Source organism: Toxotes jaculatrix, chromosome 1, assembly GCF_017976425.1.
Source record: "Toxotes jaculatrix isolate fToxJac2 chromosome 1, fToxJac2.pri, whole genome shotgun sequence".
NCBI lineage: Eukaryota > Metazoa > Chordata > Actinopteri > Toxotidae > Toxotes > Toxotes jaculatrix.
The window spans coordinates 14,316,738-14,340,524 of record NC_054394.1 but is presented as its reverse complement, the minus strand read 5'-3'; the positions used below and the strand labels follow the sequence as shown (position 1 = coordinate 14,340,524).

At 41.0% G+C, this 23,787-nt stretch overlaps 2 protein-coding genes across 3 annotated transcripts; one reads left to right on the top strand and one right to left on the bottom strand.

Moving 5' to 3' along the window:
- Positions 1-11,825: 11,825 nt before the first annotated feature.
- Positions 11,826-15,569, bottom strand: mis12 (MIS12 kinetochore complex component). Its single transcript, XM_041036910.1, has 2 exons — positions 15,137-15,569; positions 11,826-14,000 (listed from the first exon to the last, which is right to left on the bottom strand). The coding sequence occupies exons 1-2, from the start codon at positions 15,554-15,556 to the stop codon at positions 13,731-13,733; spliced, it is 690 nt and encodes a 229-aa protein (XP_040892844.1). The 5' UTR covers positions 15,557-15,569; the 3' UTR covers positions 11,826-13,730.
- A 639-nt stretch (positions 15,570-16,208) lies between these two features.
- ppm1g (protein phosphatase, Mg2+/Mn2+ dependent, 1G) lies at positions 16,209-23,538 on the top strand. Of its 2 annotated transcripts, none has more exons than XM_041042852.1 (14): positions 16,209-16,328; positions 16,627-16,763; positions 17,439-17,508; positions 17,687-17,772; positions 18,000-18,129; positions 18,356-18,467; positions 18,980-19,182; positions 19,370-19,539; positions 19,630-19,761; positions 20,307-20,409; positions 21,031-21,162; positions 21,294-21,423; positions 21,598-21,697; positions 22,124-23,538. In XM_041042852.1, exons 2-14 carry the CDS (start codon positions 16,653-16,655, stop codon positions 22,322-22,324), a joined length of 1,680 nt encoding a protein of 559 aa, XP_040898786.1. In that variant the 5' UTR covers positions 16,209-16,328; positions 16,627-16,652; the 3' UTR covers positions 22,325-23,538. The 2 variants fall into 2 exon arrangements, with proteins under 2 accessions (XP_040898786.1, XP_040898778.1); XM_041042844.1 differs by having other exon boundaries at positions 19,367-19,539.
- The last annotated feature ends 249 nt before the right edge of the window (positions 23,539-23,787 follow it).

Genomic DNA, 23,787 nt, shown 5'->3' with positions numbered 1-23,787 from the left:
GATCAGAAATTTTCTACAATTACAGAGGACAAGCTGTATTAAGTGTCAACATGGAGCACATTAGCACACACACACACACACACACACACACACACACAAATACACGGGTCATGGCCTTGCTGACTGAAGTTGGAGTCAAACGTTGAGAGGAAAAAAGAAAAGAAAGTCTGGTTTCATCTGTTCATTCATACACTGAGACACACTATGTGTAAGTGAAGTATCCTCCACATTTCAACTGACTTTACAGAGCAACAGGTTGTAGCAGCGACCTGCCCTGTGGTTGTAGACACGGGGACAGTTGCCCTTCCAAAGACTACGACTGTCTCTGCTCAAAAAGTATTTGTTTGTATTACACAAGCGGCAGGCAGTTGTTAGCACATACCATGCTAAGCTTTTTAACTTTACTTTTTTCAGGGTCACAATAGCTTTTCGCTGAGTTGGAAAATCACAGGAGACAGGCTTAAAGCTGGTCCTTTGTTGTTGTTAGGCTGTCCTCCGGCCCCTGAACAGTCGCACACACTCGCATCCTCCCTCTCTGCATCTCTCTGGTGTCAATAGTCAGACAAAGCCCTGGTCACAGGCTGCCATATGCTGCCCTGCTGCACATAAAGAACAGCACTCTTTGAACTTCTGAGGGGGAAATCAGAACTTCTTCATGGTGAAATATATAGGGGAGTGTATCAGTCACGTATTCACACTGGCTGGTTTCTCATTGTCTTTCACTTGTAACTATAGTACTGAACATTTTGTTTCCATTTTGTTCACTTGTTCAGTTGTGTCATCTTGCCATATTCCCACATGATACAGGATTTAGGATTCACATCATAGCATAACACAAACAACAACAACAGAAAGAGAAATAACATGGAAATTAAACAAATTACAAAATAAATGAAGTGTAAGTACACATATTGGATGTATATAATGAAAATATATTGTCTCTTTTCCTCTCCCCTCCTCTCTTCACACGCTCTTTTCATTCTGACAGGGAGTAGGCAGGACCATATCTAATCCAGAGAACAGGCTGTTTAAGTGTGTCTCTGCTATAATCTGATTAATCTGTCCATTCATACGCTCCTCTCCTCTCCTCTCACAGATTTGTTTGAATGTATATGTGTGTGTCAGTGTGTTCATGTGTGCAAGCATGCATGTCAATGTTCCTGTGTGTGTGTGTGTGTGTGTGTGTGTGTGTGTGTGTGTGTGTGTGTGTGTGTGTGTGTGTGTGTGAGAGAGAGAGAGAGAGAGAGAGAGAGAGAGAGTGACTGTTGGGAAGAGGACAACAAGAGGGTTAAGAAAAGAGCTCACACTTGGCCACTAACCTTTCTTTTGTCCTCACTCTGGTCACCTGTCACACACACACACACACACACACACACACACACACACACACACACACACACACACACACACACACACACACACACACACACACACACACACATATACATAAGAGTGCTTTGCTGAAAGAGGTTGAACTTGGGGCACCCTGGTGGCCTACAGGTTAAGATGCCGACCATGGACACAGCGTCTCCCTATGTGCAAATCGTTCCTGTTTGTTCCCCACCCTTGTGAGCATGTGAACACGTTCCACTTGTGGTCAGTTGCTTACAGTCCAGGGGCTGCTATCATGTAGTTTTCTACCACCAGGACACTGCTTTGGACAGTGTCATTTGTGTCTTTGCTTTTATATCACAACCTTTTCACACCTTGTTGCCTGGGGACACATACAACTCTCAGCTGGCACATCTGGCTGGACCCAACAATTTTAGAAAAAGAAGGATTTAGCTGCCAAAATGAAAGGAACAGTGGGTTTGGTACATTATGTTTTGTTGCTTGGAAGTTTAACTTTGGTTTTTCATAAGAAAGAATTTATTTTTTTGAACATTTAAAAGTTACACAGTCTTGCTTTAACTTTATTTTTTTGACCAAGCCACCGGCATCAGTGGAAGTTTTCAGTATAGTAATTAGGTTCGGTTCACAGTGTTAGAAGCAGAATCTATAAGATGTACCACAATAAACAGTCCTCATGGTCACACATTTAATTTGAGGATTTTTTTCTGCTCTCTTATCCTAACACCCATTTCATATTGTGGGAAACGTGATTCTGAATATCCAGATTTGTTCTCCTGCTTCTGACTCACTGATGTGTTGTATTTCAAATTTGAAATTCAAATTTAAATACAACTTGACTACCAAATATGTAAAATAATGGCACAAAAGCCTTTCCCAGAAGTACATTTCAAGCCTTGTTTTCTCCTCATGGCTTCGTGTTTTTGCTGGTTTGCAGTTGCAGTCACAACAGAACAAACAGCATCATAATAGTGACCCACTGACTTTACACCTCTCTCCACTCTGTCCTTTTATTAGCATTTCAATTTGCCACCAGGACAAATCCCCACACAAACAGAGAGCATCACTGACTAGTGATTTTTTGGGCTCAATCTTGTGGGAAAACAGAGATTTCTCTCTCAGCCATCCTCCATTGTTGAGTTTGAACAAACGAAGTGACCACAGCAGCCCGAGTCACACAATGACAGACAGCTTATTCAGCTACTTCATCTGTCGCAGCTCCCCAGGGACCAGGCTCTGATCTTTTCCCAGAGCTCCATTTCTCTCTTTCACTTACTCTTTCTCCCCCTCTTTCTTCCTCTTTCCCTGATTGTCTCTCTCCTCTGACTCTATTAATATCTGCAGAACATGACTCTATTAAATTCCCTTTTACTTTTCAATTGTTAATGCAGATATATCTTTTATTCTCAAATCATAGTTTTGGGGTATCTCGCTGGAAGCCAAAGCAGTTAAAACAAACTCCATTTCTCACTCCTCTTCCAGAGCATTGTTTTTGTTTTTATTTTGTTTATTGTCATTTGTCCCTGGGGGTTAAAGTGGTTGTAAAGAGAGTCATTCCTTCAGAGACACCAGCTCCCATCAGCGCCTTCTGGTCATTACTGGTGCATCGTGGGAACAGCTTGGCGAGGACAATGATTGGCTAGAACAATGAAGCTGGGGGGCAACACAAAGGACACGCCCACTGCAGGATGGGAAAGAGCAGCGGAGGAAGCAGATGTTGCCACAGAGGACACACAGGAGGGGAGAGAAAGAGAGAGAGAGGGTGATACAGAGACAGCAGATGTCTCTCTATCCCTCTTTCTCTCTCTCTCTCATGAGTTTGGTTTGTATTCATCTCTTTAGCAGCAGGTGATAAGAGACAACAGCTTTACCTGCCTTTGACAGAATGATGCTGCTGCTTTGTTCAGTAGGTTCTCAGAGCTCAGCAGCTTTGTCAGACCTCTGCGCTTCTCTACTGTGGTTGAGTCTGTCTGTGTCAGTGGTGTGGGATATTTCCCGACGCTGTTGAGATCAGACTTCTAAAACCAAGTATCTCAACCACAATGTTCCTAATGTTCCCCTCTGATATTTTCTTAACCCTCAAAACTTTTGATTTCCTCATTATGGGTCCCCTAATGTGAACACATCACACATTACAAACATGCTACAGTTTCTTCAAAGAAAAACAGCCTGAAATAAACGAGTGGAGAAACATGAGAAAAGCAGATGCTCCCATCCAACGCACAAGGAGACACTGAAAAGTATGTGATGATGTGTATGAGTGTGAAAATTATGTTCAACTACACTGATGTGTTAGAGAGTGCTCTCTGAAGAATGGTGTTCATGCCTCCAGTATACTGTCTTAAAAACCAGTAGACTTCCACAGAGTTGGAGAATCTAAAGCATCTGTTTGTTTTTTTTTTCTTTATTTTGTTACCTATCTGCATGTATTTTGTGTCTGCTTGTCTTAATGTTTGAATGAGAATCATGTAATGTTAAAATATCCTAACTCATGTTGTTTGTGCGCTGGTGCATCATAACATGCAAAAACGTACTTGTATTAGTATCTTTAAAATTGGTATTTTTAACCAGTTTTAAAGTTCTGCATGTTAGAACAACATGAGTTTGTATAGATGGGCCCTGCAGAGCTGTAGAGGTTATTAAGTTTGATTAACTTTTCAAATGCTGTATGGAATTATATGTCTGTCACACAGTGTGATCATAAGCTTTATAGTTTCTCACCTGTAACACACTGTAGATTGATTGTACCCATCATAAAGATCATTATTTTGTGCTTAGTTTTTTTGTTGCTTTTATTTTTTCTTGTCATTTTCTTTCTTTTTTTTACGTGTTCACTGCCTTTATACCCTCCCTCATATATTTTACTATTTTTGTGTTTACATCTTTCTGTAATGCACTAAATCTGCATTTTGTTTAAATTAAATTCAAGGTCAGAATAAATTTGTACTTCCCAACAGTTTGGCATCATCTCCCCCCTCTGTGACACGGTATGCTGGTTGGCCTTTACACACCATTCACATTTATACAAGGTTGTCAGTTCATGGGAATACACTCTTCTCTTCAATATGCCCTTTCATGACGGCTAGACAAATTAGACAGCAAATTCACACAATAATACTTGCCAATTCATCCCACGACGACAAAAAAAAGAGAACAGCTGATGGGAACAAGTCTCCTTGTGTTCCTTGTGTGCCACGAGGGAACAGTCATCACTTAAAGTAAAAAGCAATTGAGACATCACTAGGTTGCCAGATCTGATAGACAAAAATTTGGGTTGCCAGCCCTGATCCGCTGAGACGACAGGTGTGGTCGAGATGTAGTAAAGTGTGCTCTGGGATGTTTCTGTGATTAGGCACTGTGTCTGTGTGTATGGTCTTTGTTTTCATCTGTGTGGCATGTATGTGTGGGAATGGACCCTGGTCTGACTTGTTGATTAATGGCCAGTGTGTGTATGTGTGAAAACGCTCCGGGTCCTGTTTCCATGCTAATGAGTGGCAGCAGATGGGAGAGAGGAGGCTGGAGCAACAATGAACAAACACACCAGCAGCCATACAACTTAAAAAGACCAAACAGACCCTCCTGTATAGGGTGTGTTTCCTCACAAACAAATACTCTGACGTTGTACTTTTCTGTTTGTTGATTGGAGCATGTAAGCACAGAATCCAGATAACTCTATCCTGGAAATAATCATGGCATGTTGGGATATGTTGATGGCAAGTAGGACATTGTAGAATATGGCTAATACACTTTACTATTAGCTCATGCAGAGTTTAGGTCAGTTTTTTCGAGTTGTAGGCGCTACAATTGGAAATCAGGGAGTTAATCAGACTGTGGAAACACACACAGGAAAATTTCAATGTCAACTGTCTCTAAGAAAATATTTATGGTCTTTTGACATGTAATCATTGCCCTGTACAAGTCTTGGCTTGCACAATGTTCCACTTGATAAAAACAGCTTCATTTTCCAATTTACATGCATGCATTTTTTCCCCTGCCCGCAACGTACAATAGTTTGGCCTGGTCCCATCTTCACACAATGTTTCTCCATCAAAGTTTGGTGTTCCATGTTGTTTGTATTCATGGCTACCAAGCAAAGCACTCAAACAATAAATATAAATATATAAATATATAAATATATAAATATATAGATATATAGATATAGATATAGATATAGATAGATATAGATATATAGTGCGTAGAAGTTGCAGACTGGTCAAACACAAGCTTGGGTTTGTCTTTAGCAAATCTCTGTTTTTTTTTAAGTACAGTACAGTTTTTCAAATGTTTTTTTTTCAGTGTAAAGTCCCCTCACATTAAAAAATGTGTTTTGCTTCCTGGTAGTTTACTTGGAGGTTTAAAACTTCACCGTGCAGAATGATGAATGTGCAGAGTTTGACACTAGATATCTCAATATTTATTTAGTGTATTTAGTGTATTTTTGTACGACAAAAGCCAATGATACTGAACAGCAGCTGTGGAAAGTCATTTTCTATCCATGCAACAAGGACAGGAGGTACCAAAATACACATCCAGTATACACACACGTGTGCATTGGAGGGATTCACTGTGGAGTGAACCAGAGAAAGAAAGTGAAGAAGAAAAGGACAAAAAGGAGGAGAGAGGAGGGATGTGAGCAGCAGGATGTGAGGAAGTGTGTATTTATGTTGCTGTTTACATACTAAAGATATTTACTGCCTGTTTTGTTTCACAGCATGGGTCTGCATGGATGTGTATGTTAATGTGTGGGATGTCAGTTGATGGGGGTATTTATGGTGATCCGTTTTGCCTTTGTATGTGTGTGTGTGTGACTTCCAGCCCTGCGGTCCAACATTTTAGACAAATATAAACACTTCCCCCTTTTAGTCTAGATAATGCAGCCACTGATTAGAAACAAGTGTGTCTTACAGGCTCTCTGTGTTAGTGTAACACCACAGGAAACCATGTCTGTTTCCTGAAGAACTGTTTTTATTTTTCAGTCTTGCTTTCCTTATCCTCACACTTTCTCTTCATTTTGTTACACTCTCTTTGTCTTTCAACTCACATTTTGTTTGTCCTTCAGAGTCTTTTCAGATTTGGACCACGGACCTTACCTGTGCAGTACCATGCTCATGGGCAGCTCGCTACAAACGAAACGAAAATGTTTTTGATCAGACCCCCCATTATTAAGACCCAGTCTGCTCTTTGTCGATTCAAAATGGCCTCAGTGCTGATCTACATATAGCAGAAAAAAAGCTTATTATGAATGACTGGCCTATGAGACAAACACATGAGATACAGGAGAGGATCGCTGACAACTGGAGCCTCAGCCAACACACACTAATCACCCTGAGTCAAAAGAAAACAAATCACACACAGTGAGCTATAAGTCAAACAAGTCATGAGACAGAGTCATTAAGTGCATGCACTCGTGTTGAATGTGCTGTGTGTGTGTGTGGGTGTGTGTGAATGTGATGGAGAAAATCCTGAGGAATGCTCTAAGTGCTGTAGTAGTAGCTCCGAACAGGAAATGGATTCCCAGAGACAGGAAGTAACTTCGTGGAGAGAGGAAGTGTTTGCCAGCATCCGCCCTCTGTCTGCTGGATGGGGAAGGAAGGAGAGAGTGAGGGGTGGTGGAGGAGTGAGAGGTGGAGGGGGATGGAGAATGAATTAGAGAGTTGTTTTAGGAAGAAGAGCGAGAGCAACAGAGCTTGTTTAGTGGGTGTGAGGGAGATCCAGATGACGTCCAACCTGTCCTAAAAAAAACACCAGATTTCAAATGTTGTCTTCAACTGGAGCATTGCCTCTCCTGCCCCTGCTGCTCTTTAAACTAAGCTAACCTTTAAAAAAGGTTTATGGTTACAAGTTTTTCAAGTGTAAGTAAACACATTTTTCTGTATTAAACAAACCACAATCTCTGTGCTGTGTCTGCCTAAACAAATCTGTAAGTTTAAAAAAAAAACTGTATTCACTTCAAGACCCCTCCAAAATCTTTGGGATGATTTGACAGATTGAAAGCCAGGCCTGATCACCCAACATCAGTGAGCGACCTCACAAATGCTCGAATGGGTGCAAATCCCTGAAGCCAGTTTTAGAAATCTTCTGGAAAGACTGAAACCAGAAGAGCCGAAGCTGTTAAGCAGCAGATTAACACTGAGTGAGACTTTGAACGACATACATGTCTAACATTCAAGTGTCCAGATAATTTGTTTAGGTGTCTACATAGTTTTGGCTATGTAGTGTTGTTACATCACTAGAAAGCAGATAAAAAAAAAAGTTGTCTAAGTCCAGTTAACTTCCTGCTCTCACACTCCACTGTCAACTCTGTCTTAAGACAGTAGTTTTTAACATGTTGTCCCACTGCTTCTGACATTCGTAAAAACTCCTAAGACAGACACTGTTTGAGGTGAAAGGTCAGGGGTCAGCACAGTGTCTGTGTGTGTCTGTATGTACGTATGTCTGTCTTGGAAAGTAGCTGAGGAGCTTCAGTTTACAGAGGTCAGAGTAGGAGCAACATACCACACACACACAATCACAGCTTCTCTGGACTCGTCTGACTCTGATGGGGTGGAGACCTGAGGAGTTAAAACCAAAAAATTATACTGGAACTCAAAGTATGTGTTTTACTGTAAACAGCCAGCTGAAACTAATGCAGTCAGCACCAACACCAGCAGTGCAGAGGAATAAACTGTGAAAATAAACTTGAATTTGACACTAAGATGAAAATGAATAAGAAGACAAATGAGGGGAGATGACGGTAAATGGCTGTGTTGAGACACGTTGAGGAAAAAGTTAAATGTAGCGTGTGTGTGTGGAGGTAGCACTGAATAGACAGATGGTCCTTTGTGACTCCTGACACCTGCCAGCTGCTGCTCTTCACCTCTTTTCTTCCTTTCCTCTTCTCCTCTCACCTCGTCTCTTTTCTCTTTCCTCATCCTCTTGTTCTTCTTCACTCTGTTCATCCTGCCTTTCTTTTTTCATTTTGTCCTCTTCTCTGAGCCATTAGACACTGAAAAGGTATTTAGAGGATCAAACAGTTGAATTAGAGGGAAGGAAGTGCACTGGACTCAGGACATCTGGGGATTAGTGGGGGCCATCAGGTGGTACAGCAACAATTCATATTCACACATTGTCTTGTTGGACTGACTGTTTTTTTAAAAATATATATTTATGACAGCTAAACATGTTTTTTCTGTTTTAAAGCTTTAAAAGTTAGTAGTAGTAGTTTGCCTACACTTTTACACTTTGGGATTAAAAACTTCAGGTGGGATTTCAGATATTTAGTACAAATAAAATGAAGTTCAGTAATACAACACTGCCACTCACCACATTCAATATGACCATAATGTATTTATCTGCAGCGTAGTGGAGCTATAAAAAAAAGAGTGGGACAAAGTGAAAGCTAAATGACAGCTAATGGATGGTGATGAGCTTCGCAGAGTCTTCAGCAGTCTAACCTCAACACCTGCCACTCAGGTGCTGCAGAGCACCGCCTTATTTAAATACTCTGAAAGCAAACACTGTAAAAAAAAAAAAAAAAAGAAAGAAAAAAAGCTTTTTTCTCATGTTTTTTATGTCCTCATTGACCTGATGTTTTCAACCAACAAAAACACATTTTTCTTGAAAGTGGATAAACTTGAAAACGATGTCTGTTGTTTCATTGTGGCGAGGAAAAAGAGGCTGTACAAAAATGCTGAGGTTTGACAGTAACATGATCGCAAGGCATTTGACCTGTTTTTGAAGAATCTTGATTTGCTGGCACAGTTTTTTTTTTTTTTTTAATGTTTTATCTGTAAACAACCAGCAATGTCACCAAAAGAGCACACGTCATCCTGAACATGCCCAGTTGAAGATATAGAGTGTGCTCTCTGTAACTGGCAGGTCAGACTGAGAAAAACTAATGAGGGTCAATAACATAAATTAAAAATGTCAGGAGACCAATTTGAGATTTCAACAGTAGGAAACAAAAGACTTCTGGTGTCTGTTATTCACCGTTTGCTTCACTGTAGGTTAAAACCACCTACAGCTGTTTAAGGTGAGGAAATGTTCTTACTAATTCATGACATCACGGTGAGCTAAGGTTAGAAGAAGTGTCTGAAACGGGAAAAGAGGGTCTGCTGCTGCTGTGTGTTGGTTTCCCTGCTGGGTGACACGTGGGTTTAAAAAAAAAAAGTCAGAGTGAATTCCAGCCTGAGAAAACAATCCTGTCTGTCTGCCCGACTGTCACTCTCACCTCCTCTCTCCTCTCTGTCTCTGTGTGGGACAGTCAGTCGCTCAGGACAGCTGGCTGCCTGAGAATGGATGTATATCTGCGTATGTGTGTGTAGGTATCTGGGTTTATGTGTGTGTGTCTCTTTCTCTTTGTATGTGTGTGATCCTAAGGGGTCAGGGGTCAAGCTGTGGTTCACAGAGAGCCACGTTGTTCCCCTCCCTACAGGAAGGGAGGGCACTGTCCATATGCTGTCTTCACTCACACACACTCTCACACACACACACACACGGATTCCCATGCTCACACACTAAACAGATTGGTCACAAATTCCAACAGGTACACACATGAGCTCACACAACTACACACTGAGTGCACTCATACTTGTACATATCAGACACATTTATACACATGCATCCACTTACTCTCACACATGTAAACGCATGTGTACAAACACACAAAGTAGTTCACATTAAATCAACACTAAGCTGGCTGAATCTGAAAATACAATTTTTTCTTTTAATTTGGCTCCACATTCACAGGCCACGCTAAGCCGGTGTCAACAATTTTTTACACCGAGATTGATAACTGAGATAAAAGTCATATTTTAGTAAGGACAGAAAAAAACACTACTAGAAAATTATGATGTAAAGGCCTAATTATGTTCCAAACAAACTGCACAGAACAATGTGTCGACCAAGCTTTTTTTTTTTTTTTTTTTTTAAATTTTTGTGTGGTAATTGACTAAAGTGATTAACTTCTTAAATAGTTGCAGATTAATTTTCTGTAGATCAATAAGTTGTCAAATAAATAGCTGTCAATTTGTTTCAGCTCTACGCTGCCTGGTAGCATTCGTGAGTTTGTATCAAATCATTCAGTTGTTATGCTCACTCAGTTGTCCAATAAGAGGAACAGGAACATAATGTGAATGAAAGCAACTCACAGGTTTAGGTGATGGATGTAAAGCGAACAAGAGGAAAGAACAGAGGTTCAGCAAGCTCACCAGATGCTGGCTGTGATGCACAGTTTTGGTCTTTGTCAACAGAAACGGGGGAGGGAGAAAGACATTTGGACATTTTCCTTTTGTTTTACTGTGGACGGACAAAAACAACCTAAAAATGCTGGTGTGGATAAATGTAGTTTTGACGCGTAAATAGCATTTTCAAATCACCAGCTCAGTGTGGACGCAGCGTCAGTGCCAAAACTGTTTTGGACAGCAGCGTGAAAGCTTGAGACTCAGTTGTGAAATGAAGACACTCTCCACCACAGCCTTCTGTTTCTGTTTTGTCTCCCATCCCCTCAAATACAAACACTTTCACTTTTTAAACACACTCACTGACACTTATTTGGCTCTCTCGTTTGCTGATTAGATGCTTCTTCTCCCTTCACATTACTTTTATTTTCTCTCTCTGCCAACAGGCTCCAGACATACATGCACAGAGTGTCCAGCCAGCTGCAGACAGCTGTGTCTTCTTAGTGTTTGACAGCATGTTTTACAGGCTTTAGACGGTATCACACACAAGTTTATTGTACCCTCAGGACAGTGTTCAGCGTTCACGCTGACATACACCTTGTTACTATACAAACATAGGAGGAGGTCCTGAGCAGAAAATGACAACATGCCAAGAGATTTTTAAATTATGAGACAAGTAACCTCCGTGGTAACTGTGACCCCTGAACACATTAACCAAGACCAGTGGTTATAATCTCCAGAGAAACTGTTGCTACTCTGCACCTCTGCTGTCAACAGAGAAAATATGGAGCAATGTCTTCCTTTTGATGCTCCTCGTGTCAATTTAAAAGCAGTCCACAAGATGTCTCACATTGGTCAAACCAACACACAAACAAGTAAAAAGGTCAAAGGACAAAATGATCCAACCAAATACACGTAAGTGGTAGACAAACTGTATTTCCCCCAAACTGTCCACTTCTTCATCAGGGGTAAAGTCAACCACTTACGATATCACAGTCTTCATGGTAGTGTACTATACAGTGGGTATTACAAATCACATCATTTTTAGATAGATAGATAGATAGAGATTTTTAAAAAAAGATCTGTTCTCAAACTGTGGCAACACAGTTCTAAAGGCAAACTGACACAACAGTGTCATAACAAAGCAGGATATATTCAGCGCTCCCCATCCTGAAGCCTTCTGTGTAAAAACAGCTTTGTCACAGAAACCACTGACCCAGATTAGATTTTTAAATAATGCTGCCAAACCAAAAGAAAAATAAGAAATGTGATATATTTGCCTCATTGTTCATACAAGACTGAATACAGTGTTTTTATGTTTTTAGCTCATTTCAAACCTCAGAAAACAAAATGAAAAATGACTGAATGGGACATTGATTGGACAAGATTTTTAAGTAAGTGATACCTTTTGTTATTTTTATTACAAACAAATTGCTCCAAGTAAAGACATGCTGTATGTGTATTTATTTATTTATTTCCTGCTAGAGAGAAACTGGTCAACACACAAACAGAAATAATGACTAGTTCTCACACCTCTCCATCTGGACTGAGCATTTCTCAAGTCTATCACAACAGGCAGGTGACACACACACACACACACACACACACGTCAGGAATGCTAAAACAAATGTTGACTGTTTACTGTGGACCTGTTGTTGTTGTTTCTGTACTTTCTTTTGGTTCCAATTGTTGTTGTTGTGGCTGTAAATCTGACATCAGCAATACCAATCACAGCTTCTGGCTCCAGCAAGTTGTGGATTGTTTTTACTTACATGATTATTTCATAACCATGTCTGTCATGTTTGCAGTTTTTACCTTCGATTATATGTAATAACAATTGCAGCTCTCTTTTCACTTCCCCCAGGCTTCAGCAGTAGTTACAGCACAGCAACCTCCAGTTCTTCACCTTTAAAATAAATTTCCCTTCTTTAAATTATTCTGACCACTCTAACTCTGGCTCTGAGTCTCGTGAGAAAAAACAAATAAATAACTGTCTCTAAGAAACTGTTATATTAGCAACTGCATTTCATAATCATTTAATGATTAAATGATTATGAAATGCAGTTGCTGCCCCCTACTGCTCTGTAAACAGTGTCTACAGTCAAACATAGTACATTTCATATAAAGTGAAGAGGAAATAATAATAGCAGAATTCAATTAGAAGAGCAATAAAAATATAATATTTTCAATAATGTGCAGCTGGGATGTCTAGCAGCTCTGCAGCTAATAATTATTTTCATTATTGATTCACCTGTCGTTTCTCAATTAACAATTGTTTTGTTCATAAGAAGTAAGAAAATTGCATAAAATGTGAGTAATAATTTTCCACAGTCCAAGGTAATGTCTTCAAATATCAGTGTTTCGTCCAAGCAACAATGCAAAACCTGCAAATGCAAAATTCTGTAAATAAAGTGTTACTAATGTTTCAGCTTATTCAGAAATGTTTGATCATTGGTTGACTATCATTTCAACAAACAGGCCCATGCTTCAAGTGAGGATGGATTAGACTGGATGAGTGGCATTAACATGCAGAGAGCGCCCTCTGCTGTGAATCACTGTGTCTTCAAACTGCTGCTCTTGAGGGTGGTGGACATCATAATATGAACACCTCAACAAGCCAATGCAATCCAGGGAAACGACAATGAAACAAATACTGCCACTTTCAAGCTACAAATAAAGTTAAGAAAGTAAGAGCTGTTAAGAGTTCAGTTTTTGAGGGTGTGCTTTGTGGTGATGAACTGCATTTCTGTCCTGTATAATGTAGAGAGTTGACATTATTGTGTCCACACGGTACAGGACAGTAAAGATGAGGGTAGGAGGAGATACATGAGGAAAAAGTACTTGAGTATTAAGAATAAATCAGTTAAACGGACCCAGAAATGCATCCATCTGCTTTATTATTTACATTAAACTGCTGTGGAGAAGTAAACCTAACTAATGTCAGCTGATGCTACTGTTTTTAAGTTTCATTGGGATAAAATTATGATGTATATTCATAAAGCAATAGATGCATGTTTCACTCTTCTTTTCACAAGAAATGAACAATAGTGCCATCTTCATGACCAACAGGGGACAATAATTACTTTTATGTACCCAAGTCTATTACACAGTGTGACTTTAATGCATCTAAGCTTGTGTGGGAAATATTAGCTTTGTGCATCTGGTTTGCACAGAAACCCATTTATTATATATTATTTATTGCAGAATTTCCACAACATCAGTTCAGTGAGGCACTTTGTTGTAGACCTCTCTGACGGCCTCCTGCAGTTTCTTTACTGACTCCATCGCCAGTCGGAAACTTTCATGGAAGTTGCCGTTACCCTCCTTGACCCAGGCTTCCTGCAGCTCTCTGACCCAGGTCAGGATCCCATCCAGCTGCGTCTGCACCTCCTTCTGCTCCGCCAGTTCGGCTTCCAGGGCCTGTCTGGCACAAACTTCTGCTTCATAGGCTCTCTGGAGGTCTGCCAGGGACAACTCCAGCCTCAGCACCTCCTGGACAGAGGAGCACCTCAGTCAAATCACAAATAGATGCATTACTTCAGTTCTGTTTTCTATGACATCTGCAGATATTATGAGAAAACTGTAGAAATAAATCATATCTGATAATGACTGCATTAGACACACAGGCCTATCAATACTAACAGAACCATCAAATACTGGAGCAACAGACAAAAATACCTAATACAAAAAAATACGAACCCACAACCCTCTTGCCACGAGATGACAGTGCTAACTGGTACGTACTTTGTTATGAGCACTACATGATGAACTGAAAGTTACTTTCAACCATATCTTTCATCAGCAGATGGAGATGCACAAAAAGCTGTTATCATGCGCCTGACTTTCTACACACTGGTCATGTGATGACATCTGAGCCATCTCCATGAAAACTGATTACTTCAGTCATCAGAACAGCCTCACCAATACCAGATTTCTGAGGTTGATATTGATATTCCAGTGTAACTGTGTCACAGTTTGTGAATCACCCCAAACATATCTTTTACATTACTGTACAGTCATTTCTAAAGCTGATGTACAGTATATACCGATTAACATATCCGTAAAGAACATAGTCGGTCCAATATTTTTTTTGCTGATTTATCAATTGGACTCTGATACACATGTATCTACAGGCAGGTATGTAATATATGGTTAAAGCTGTAACAATTAGTCAATTAATTGATTGACAGACAATTAATCAGCAACTATTTTGATGCCAAATATTTGCCGAAAATTTGGTGCATTTCTTTGTTGTACATGAGAGTAAACTGAATATTTTTGAGTTTTGAAGTATTGGTAGAACAGAAAAAACATATGAGCTGTCTTAACACTACAGAGATAAAGCTTTAATTTGAATGAACAGTGTAGGGCCTGCAGTCCAGTCATTTTTCCTTTTGCAATGTTCAAAATTTTAAGGTGACTAACTTTATGTATAAAAACGACAACCAACAGTTGAGCATCCACCCAGCAGCATGAAGTAAAAACCCCAAAACAAATCCTGCTAAAGCTGAAACCGTAATATGAACTGAAAATAAAGGCCCACAACAGAACTGTCCAAATATTCACACATGTAAAACAGCAGCTTGTCAGAGTGGACTGTGCTCTCACTAGTAAACTCCTCCACCCACCTGTAGGTCTTGGGGGTAGCTGTTGTGTGACTGGTCGTCGGGCAGCAGGACATTTGGCGGCACGGAGAAGCAGCGGTTCACCAGCAGCGCCTCCATCCGCTCCGACAGCTGCCTGAACCGGTCTTCGAGGTACTGCTGCAGTTTCCGACTGCACTCCCGGGCCCGGGTACGGAGCAGCTCCTCGGCCCCGTCCGACTGGCCTTTACTCAGCTGCCTCACACACACCTTCTCCACCACGGGTAAAATGTCATACAGGCAGTCCTGGAAGGCGCTGTAGATCCGTAACATGCAGGTCTGCGGGGTGAAGCCGAAAAACTGTGCCTCGTATAGTTTTAAAGTCGATGGAGAGAGACTGTCCGCCTCTGCGTCGACCTCTCCGCTGACATCCATCTCCCTCTCTTCCCGGGCTTCCCGCGCCATGTTGAATCACTTCTTCTTCCTCTTTCCTCTTGTGATGTTTTTAGGACGTTTGTTCAATAACGATGTGGCGCATTACCGCCACCAACCGGCATGGAGTGTATTTCCAGCATAAATACTGAAATAAATAATATTGATCAAATAATTGATAATAAAATAAAATAAAAACAAGCAAGAGCACAAACCAATCACGTGTTCTATTAAATTGGGTTTTCTAAGGCCTCTTACCGAAACAAATTTTAGCTATTTAACATGGCAACACTTCCCCTTATTTACAGTTTATAATCAGTGTGTTTCATTGAGACATGGTTTAACACACTAGAATTTGTCAACAGCTATAGCTCTTCCTATGGACATCCATAAGTGGTTGCTTATATGGTAAAACACAGCTGAAATAACATATGTCTTCATGGGAAGTGAGAACGTACTTTTATTTTAAATACTTATACTTATTTATACGCTGCAGCATTGCTACTTAAATATATATAAGTACGTCGTGATCTACGGTTTGTTTCTGCTGGGATTATTTTTGTTTGAATTAGAAGGTCCGCATTTAAAAACGCGTGACACAATGACGTAAGACGTACGTCTCGGACACGCCCCCTCGCTGGGACGAAAGGGACATGCGCGGGCGCGCTCACTTCCTGCTCGGCTACTGCTTCTCCTCGCTCCGTCTGTGTTGATAGCGGCTCCAGCTTCCACACGTGTAGTATTTCCTATGTGAATCTCTCTATTAGGGACCCGTTTACAAGCTCATTTTGCTCCATCACAACAGGTAAATCAATCTTCGGTGGTGAGTGTGTGATGTTTCCTCAGCACCCATCCGCTTGCCTGGCGAGGGCAGAGGTTGCTGCTGGAAGTTTAGCCGGGTTTGCTGCTGTTAGCTCGGTGATGTTAGCTAGCTGCTGATGCGTTTACTTTTTGTTGTGGTGTCGCTAACGTTAGCTAGCTAGCAACCGTAACTGGCCAGACTGGTTCACGCAGCCGAAGTGCCAAAATTGTTCTGGGTTGTACCTACGTCTCTTCATGCGAAGCTGAAATGTCATGTTTCCACTGTGTCGTTCTCTGTCCAGGTGTAAAGCCATAGAAACCGACAAACATGGGGGCTTATCTGTCTCAACCTAACACTACCAAGACCTCTTACGATGGCGGCAACAGCAACATGAGCTACGGCTTCTCTGCCATGCAGGGCTGGCGTGTTTCCATGGAGGTAAGTCGGAAAGAGAGGGACCGGATCAAAGACAACCATGTTGCCGCCCCGTGTCCTGAACGTGGCGAGGAGGAATGTGCATTGAGTAGTAAATGGCGGGATGAAAGGGATCTGAGGCTGTTCTCTGTATAAGTTTGTTTGAATAAAGCTGGCTGATGTCTCTCCAAAGGAGACTGAGTGTCATACTGCTAAACCAGCTTCTCCCTCAGCATCAGCTGCACTGAAATCCGTAATTGATCCTCAGGCTGTTTTTTGCCGACGGAGCTACATTGTAATCACTTTCTTATAACAGTCAAGAGCACGTAATTGATGTGATGCTGTGTTACTCTTGTCTCCTTGCTTGGAGAGAAAGTACTTCACTGCAGCTGACAGCATTTGAAGATCTGGTGTATAATCACATGTTCCAGCTGGGTGTAAAACATCACCTATCAACAGAATGACAGTAGTTAATGTGCATACATGTGGGCAGTTTGGTCAGAAGGCATGTATGGACATTTTCAATGATAAGACAAGGCTCATCAGCAGTTAGACTGGATAATATGCAGGTGTCTCTGTATTTTTATTTGTCATCTTGTTCCCTCTCACTCACTTTTCCTAAAGGTGCAGGTTCCTTTTTTATTGCTATGCTATTGTACCAATTCATAAACTTGCATTTTTGCCTTTTTTGTGTCACAGGATGCTCACAATTGTATCCTAGAGTTTGACGAGGAGACCGCCATGTTTGCTGTGTATGATGGACATGGAGGTAACACACATATGCTGTACAAAAACAGTCTTCTGTGTGTAGTATTATTCTATTCAAAAAAAGTGTGTTGGTTCACTACACACCCACTTTTATGAAGTGTTTCCATGGGTTTCCCCCCTTTATGGTTTGTTTTACACACCTCTCCTGACAATTTATATGACCTTCTCTTCCCATTTAGGCGAAGAGGTGGCTTTATACTGTTCAAAGTACCTTCCTGGCATCATCAAGGAGCAAAAGACCTACAAAGATGGCAAACTGCAAAAGGTGAGACGCTGTAGACGCCACAACCTGACCTACTTATCTAAAACAAGCTTGACAGAGCAGAGATCTTCATAACCAGAGGTGTACTGCATCTCTTTTCCTTTGTTCCACGGTCCTGAGATATTCACAACACACTTGGAATGGACCTCCAACACAAATCTCATTCATTTTTAGCCCAGCATTACACTGCATCACTTTTACTGACACACCTTTTTTGCGTGTGTTTCCAGGCACTAGAGGATGCCTTCTTGGCCATCGATAGCAGAATGACCACAGAGGAAGTCATCAAGGAGCTAATCCAAATCGCTGGACGGCCCACTGAGGAACCACCCACTGAAAAGGTGGCAGAGGAGGATGATTGTAAGTACACCCTTGATAACAATTAAGCAGTATTGTTTAGTCAGTTGTGGTGTACGTAATCTGGAACATCCAGCATAACAAAATACACTACTAAAAAACTACTATAAACACCAACAACACAAAAATGTTCACTCATGCAGAAGTGTGTTAGTGCCCACCCATAAAAATAGTTATGTCAAATCAGAATGACAACTTCGGTCAGTCCACATTTCTGCTCTCCTTTCAGTGGACACAGAGGAGGCAGCATTGCTGCATGAGGAGGCCACAATGACCATAGAGGAGCTGCTGGTACGCTACGGCCAGAACCGCAACGCTGTCAAACATGCTTCTGCCATCAGGTAGCCCAACAAAATTTCACTTGATGTTTAAACAGACAATAAAAGTGGCACTTGAACTTCCTGGACATGTTACTTGCTGAACAGTGCATCTTCAGTGCTGACCTTGTGCAGGTCCAACAAATGTAGTCATTACAAATTTTTCATCACTTCTGCCTTTCTGCATATTTCTCTCGCCACAACAACCAGTTGCAACAGGAATTATGTAACATTAAGGAAGTAACGACAGCATCTCATGACACCTTTTTTAAACGTTGTTTTTCATTTTCAATATTTCAAACTTTTAGATAATATTGTATGTAATCCATTAAAACAGAGATGTCTGTCTTGGCTTTTGTGCCTGTTGTAACTTGGCTGAGTTACTTACTGTAACTCAGTGAGTTCAGTATTCTCTTGATCAAAACCAAACAAAAAGGACAGCAGTTGTTTTTAAGACAATTTTAAGACTCATGTGGTTGAACCCCCCCCCCCCCCCCCCAATCCCTTAATTTCCTGTTTGTTTTTTTCTTTGTTAGTGCGGCTGCTAACAAAGCATCCTGCCCCCACCCTGAGACATCGGGGGACAAAGGGGACTTTGGGGAAGGACAGAAGAAAGAGGGGCTAAACGGAGAGGTGGAGGAGGAGAGCAACGGGAAGGTGAAGGAAGGTGAAGGAGCAGCATGTGGGTCTAAGCTGCGAGCCTGTCGGAGAACAGGAGGAGGTGAAGGCAGTGGTGCAGGTAAAGAGCTGAGACTCAAGAGTCTCAAACAAGAACATTTTTCACGGTAAAAATATGACGTGAAAAACTTTCTTACTTATGTAGCCTGGCTTCACTAAAAGTACATGAAAAATAAAATCTTATTAATCGCCCTGTCCTTCATGCTCTTCTCCACTTATTTTTACTCCTCGTTTCTCCTTGACAGCAGCTGACTGTGGAGAGTCAGGAAGCTCCAATGGAGAAGAAAAGGCTGGTAAGGCAGAAGGAGATGCAGGTCCTTCCTGCTCCTCTTTGTCCTCCAAGGCTGCAGGAGACTCAAAGTTCTTTGATGACAGCGAGGAGTCTGAAGGAGAGGAGGAGGAGGGTAGTGATGAAGAGGTGCGAGCAGAAGACCAGAATAGAAATCTGTTTGGCTGCTAAAGCTCACTCACTTTGAAAAGCAGTGTAATAACAGTCTTTTTTTTAAAGGATGGCAGTGAAGAAGAAGAAGGTGACAGCAGTGAGCCAGAAGAAGAGGAGGATACAGAGGAGGGAGAGGAAGATTCTGAGGATGAAGATGAGGAGGAAATGTGTCTACCTGGAATGGATGGCAAGGAGGAGGTGTGTACAAGGGGACAACATTCAGTACACTCAACATTTTGTGCTTAATTTCAGGCTCATAGTTTGCCTTAACTTTTTAATAACCTTGAGTTAAAGGCTGAATTATAGTGTAAATGTCTTTAGACTGGAGCTCGAAAAAATATATATAATGATTGTTATATGATCATGTCAACATGACAGTTTCTGCAGTTAATGTAATGATAAATCACTTTCTGTTTGCAAGGCTATCGGTTTGTTGTCTCAGTCTCAGCTCTTTGAATATTGGTCAAATGAGCGGCCATTGTTTGTTTTAGCCATTTAAAGAGCACAGCTGTAAATTCAAGCTATGAAGCTAACAGCTTGCAATAAGTTGGACAGCCACACAGCTGTGGAGGCCAAATTCAGTAATTTGTGATGTCTTTGTGTAAATAGAAGATGTTTTGGTGGCAGCCTTAGGTTTCTTTTTTTTTTTTTTTTTCGCTGTTGATTAATGCTTGAAAGCTTTTATTTATTTTATATGTCGGTGTGAGCCATCATGGAATTTAAAGTGTGTCATGTATTCTCAGCCTGGCTCAGACAGCGGCACCACAGCTGTTGTGGCTCTGATCCGAGGGAAGCAGCTGATTGTGGCCAATGCTGGAGACTCTCGCTGTGTAGTGTCTGAACGCGGTAAGTCAGCACCATTTGGTGCCAGTTTACCTTTTTGAGACATGCGTTTTATTGAAATGTGTACATTAATTAAACCGAGGAATTTCAGCCTCATGTCTATTAAGCCCCGTTACAAAGGAGCAATGTACATCACATACATTTTGTTTATTTGTACTGCTGTTTTATTTTATGACCCTAACAGTTGTATGTATACTGGTGCTCAAAGCTAAAAAATGTGATGATAATGTTTCTTCATGGCATGAAATGGATGCAGGTGCCACCTGAGAGACCTCTAAGTTTGAACAGCCCTCAGTTTGACAGCTTCTAATGTGATGAATATAGACATATTCTCAGTAGGAACTAAAGTTTTTATTCTTCGATGTCACTTGAATGCTTAAAATATTGACCTTGTGTGTTAAAGATATTATATTGTACATATACAGTTACCCATTAAGTTTTTAAGTCCTATTTCTTTCCCTATAATCGAGTGATATAGTCACACTACTGAACAACATCCAATCAAAGTGTTTGGCTCTTGCATAGTTGCCTCTGAAATCTGTAGTGGCAAATCTCTGAATAAAACGCTTCTCTGTAATCGTCACTGTAATGAAATGTAAGCACTTCCTCCCTGCATTGCTGTAGGCAAGGCTGTCGACATGTCGTACGACCACAAGCCAGAGGACGAGGTGGAATTAGCTCGCATCAAAAACGCCGGAGGGAAAGTGACCATGGATGGACGGGTCAACGGTGGACTGAACCTCTCCAGAGCTATTGGTATAGCAGAGTTTGTGCATATTTTCTGTCCTGGGTTCAAATCCCAATTGCACGTTCTCCTCCTCTGAGATCACATCTGTAAGCTCAGCGAGATTCTTTTATCAGATGTTAATCTGGACTCTGGTTCTCAGGTGACCACTTCTATAAGAGGAACAAGGCTTTGCCCCCAGAGGAGCAGATGATCTCTGCGATGCCCGATGTCAAAGTTCTGACACTTAATGACGACCACGACTTCATGGTCATTGCCTGCGATGGCATCTGGTGAGTAATGGGGGTGGTTAGTAGTGTGTCCCACAAACATTTTTTTTATTCTATCAAGGAGTTATAATTTCTTCTTCACACTTGTTAACATTTGGATTTTTCGACATAACATGGATTTTATACCTTTGTACAGTCACTTAACTGTGGATAAGCCTTGTCTCCGTGTGTGTGCAGGAATGTGTTGAGCAGTCAGGAGGTGGTGGACTTCATCAGTGAGAGGATCAAACCAGACCAGAGTGGCCAAGCCAGACCCCTCTCATCTATAGTGGAAGAGGTGAGACAATTCCTGTTCTAGACTTGATACTTGGTACATAAACCAGTACATGAGGGTTTGTGTCTGGATGCTGAACCCTAGAATAAAAATAACATGTCAGACATAAAAACATATGGACTTAACTTTCTGCAGTTTACTTCCATTTAGAAAAATGTATATCTCAAACTTTTTTTATTCTATTCTTACTTTAATTGATATCAAAGTTATACTCCATTAGCTGTTTTTAAATGTTTAATACTTACCTCAAGAGAGTTTGTGCTTTTTTCCTTTTCTGATAGAGGCGTGATGATTTCTAGATGGTTGAAATTTTCTGAAGGTTTCACTTTCATTTTAAACTACTGTATTGTGCTTGTTGCCTTAGTTGATTCCCAAATATTGTCCATAGTTTTCTTCTTTAATTTCAAATCCCATGTGTACTCCTGACAGCTGGTGGACCACTGTTTGGCTCCCGACACATCTGGAGACGGGACAGGATGTGACAACATGACCTGCATCATCGCCACCTTCCGGCCACACCCGTCTCCCACTCAGTCAGATGACACAAAGAAGAGGAAGCACCCGGAGGAGGCAGAAGGGGCCGAGGTGGAGGAAAATGGAAACGACAGCAAAAAGGCTAAAAGTGACTAAAGGAAAAGAGAAACTGTCCCAGGGGGAGCAGCTGGTCCCAGACCACCCCGGATACACCAGAGACACATTCTGTTCAAAATTAAATCCTTACCTCACAAACATCAATTCACCCTAAAATAGAAATTACAAATGCTAAACATATGCTCAAACATCAGCTGAACTAAGACCATCAGTATAGTTTTTGTCCTCTGTTATAGGTGGATTCCCACTTTAACGCCCCTTCTAGTTATTTCTTTTTTTTTTTGGTCTCATTGGAAAGAAGCTGGACACACTCAAACTTGTTAAATTCAGAAGAGGCAGACTTGCCACTCACTGGCATGCTGAACAGCACATCATTTTCCATGTATTTGTAACTTTCTAACCTGGCATCACATAAAGGAGACATTAGGAAAAACAAAGGAGGACATTAAAGTCCTTCGTAGCCCAAACTGAAGCTTCATGACGCTGTGAGACTGCGAATGCTAGTCTATTGTTGCACTGAATGTGTTTGTGCCCCATTTCAGGCTCCTCTCTGATGTCGATATCTCACCCTGAGTTGGTTCAGGGGCAGTTTATGTCAGTCACTGACAGAGAGGAGCTGATATGATGTTGGGGTACTAGTCCAGTTGCTCTACTTTACATATATTTCTTTTCCCCATTAGCACCCATTGAAACATGAGGATGTTTTTTTTTTTTTGTTGTTGTTTTTTGTTTTTCTTCTTTTCCTTCCAGTCTTGCTGGTCACATGACACACAATACATCACCGTTCTCCTGCCTTTCTTTTGATTCCTGCTTTGTGTCTTGTCTTGATCAAAATCGGTTAATTTCCAGAAGGCAAAAAGATGCCAAGGTTTTGGGAACGAGTGTACTTTTCATCTGTAAGAGATGACAACAGGGGAAACGGAGGCAAGCCCTATGTGCCTCTGTATGTCCCTCCAGAGAGAGGTGTAGATTGATACCCTGGACTGGCCCTCCACACACAGCTTGTCTCCAGGACTCTACCTTCCTCCACCCCGTTTATTCTCCTCGTGTTTCCACTGTAACACCTTTTTAAGAATATCTCTTGAACATGAGTTTTATTTTTAAAAAGTATTTCCACTTAAATGTCCATATTTTTCAGTTTTGATAAATTAGTCCTCTAGCAGTTTTTAAAAAAAATCCTTTTTGTGAGCACACTCTGAAAACGCATTGACGCTGGGCTGTAGAGAGGATGCACAAGGTTATTTTTTTGAGTGGAAATACAATTTGAAGTTCAGAGCACCAAGACAGTGTAAGATTTTTTTTTTCTCTATTTGCCGAAGCCTCATTTAAGACCGTGTTGTGTGACTGTAAGTTTGTTTCTCGTGTACTATCTTGTCACCATGCCCTTTTTTCTGTACATAGTTTTTTCAATACTTGTAATTCAAGAAAAGGAAAATGCTTTTTCTTTGTAATTGTGAGTCGATGTGACATTTTTGGTGCATACTCTTTTGACACCAGTATGT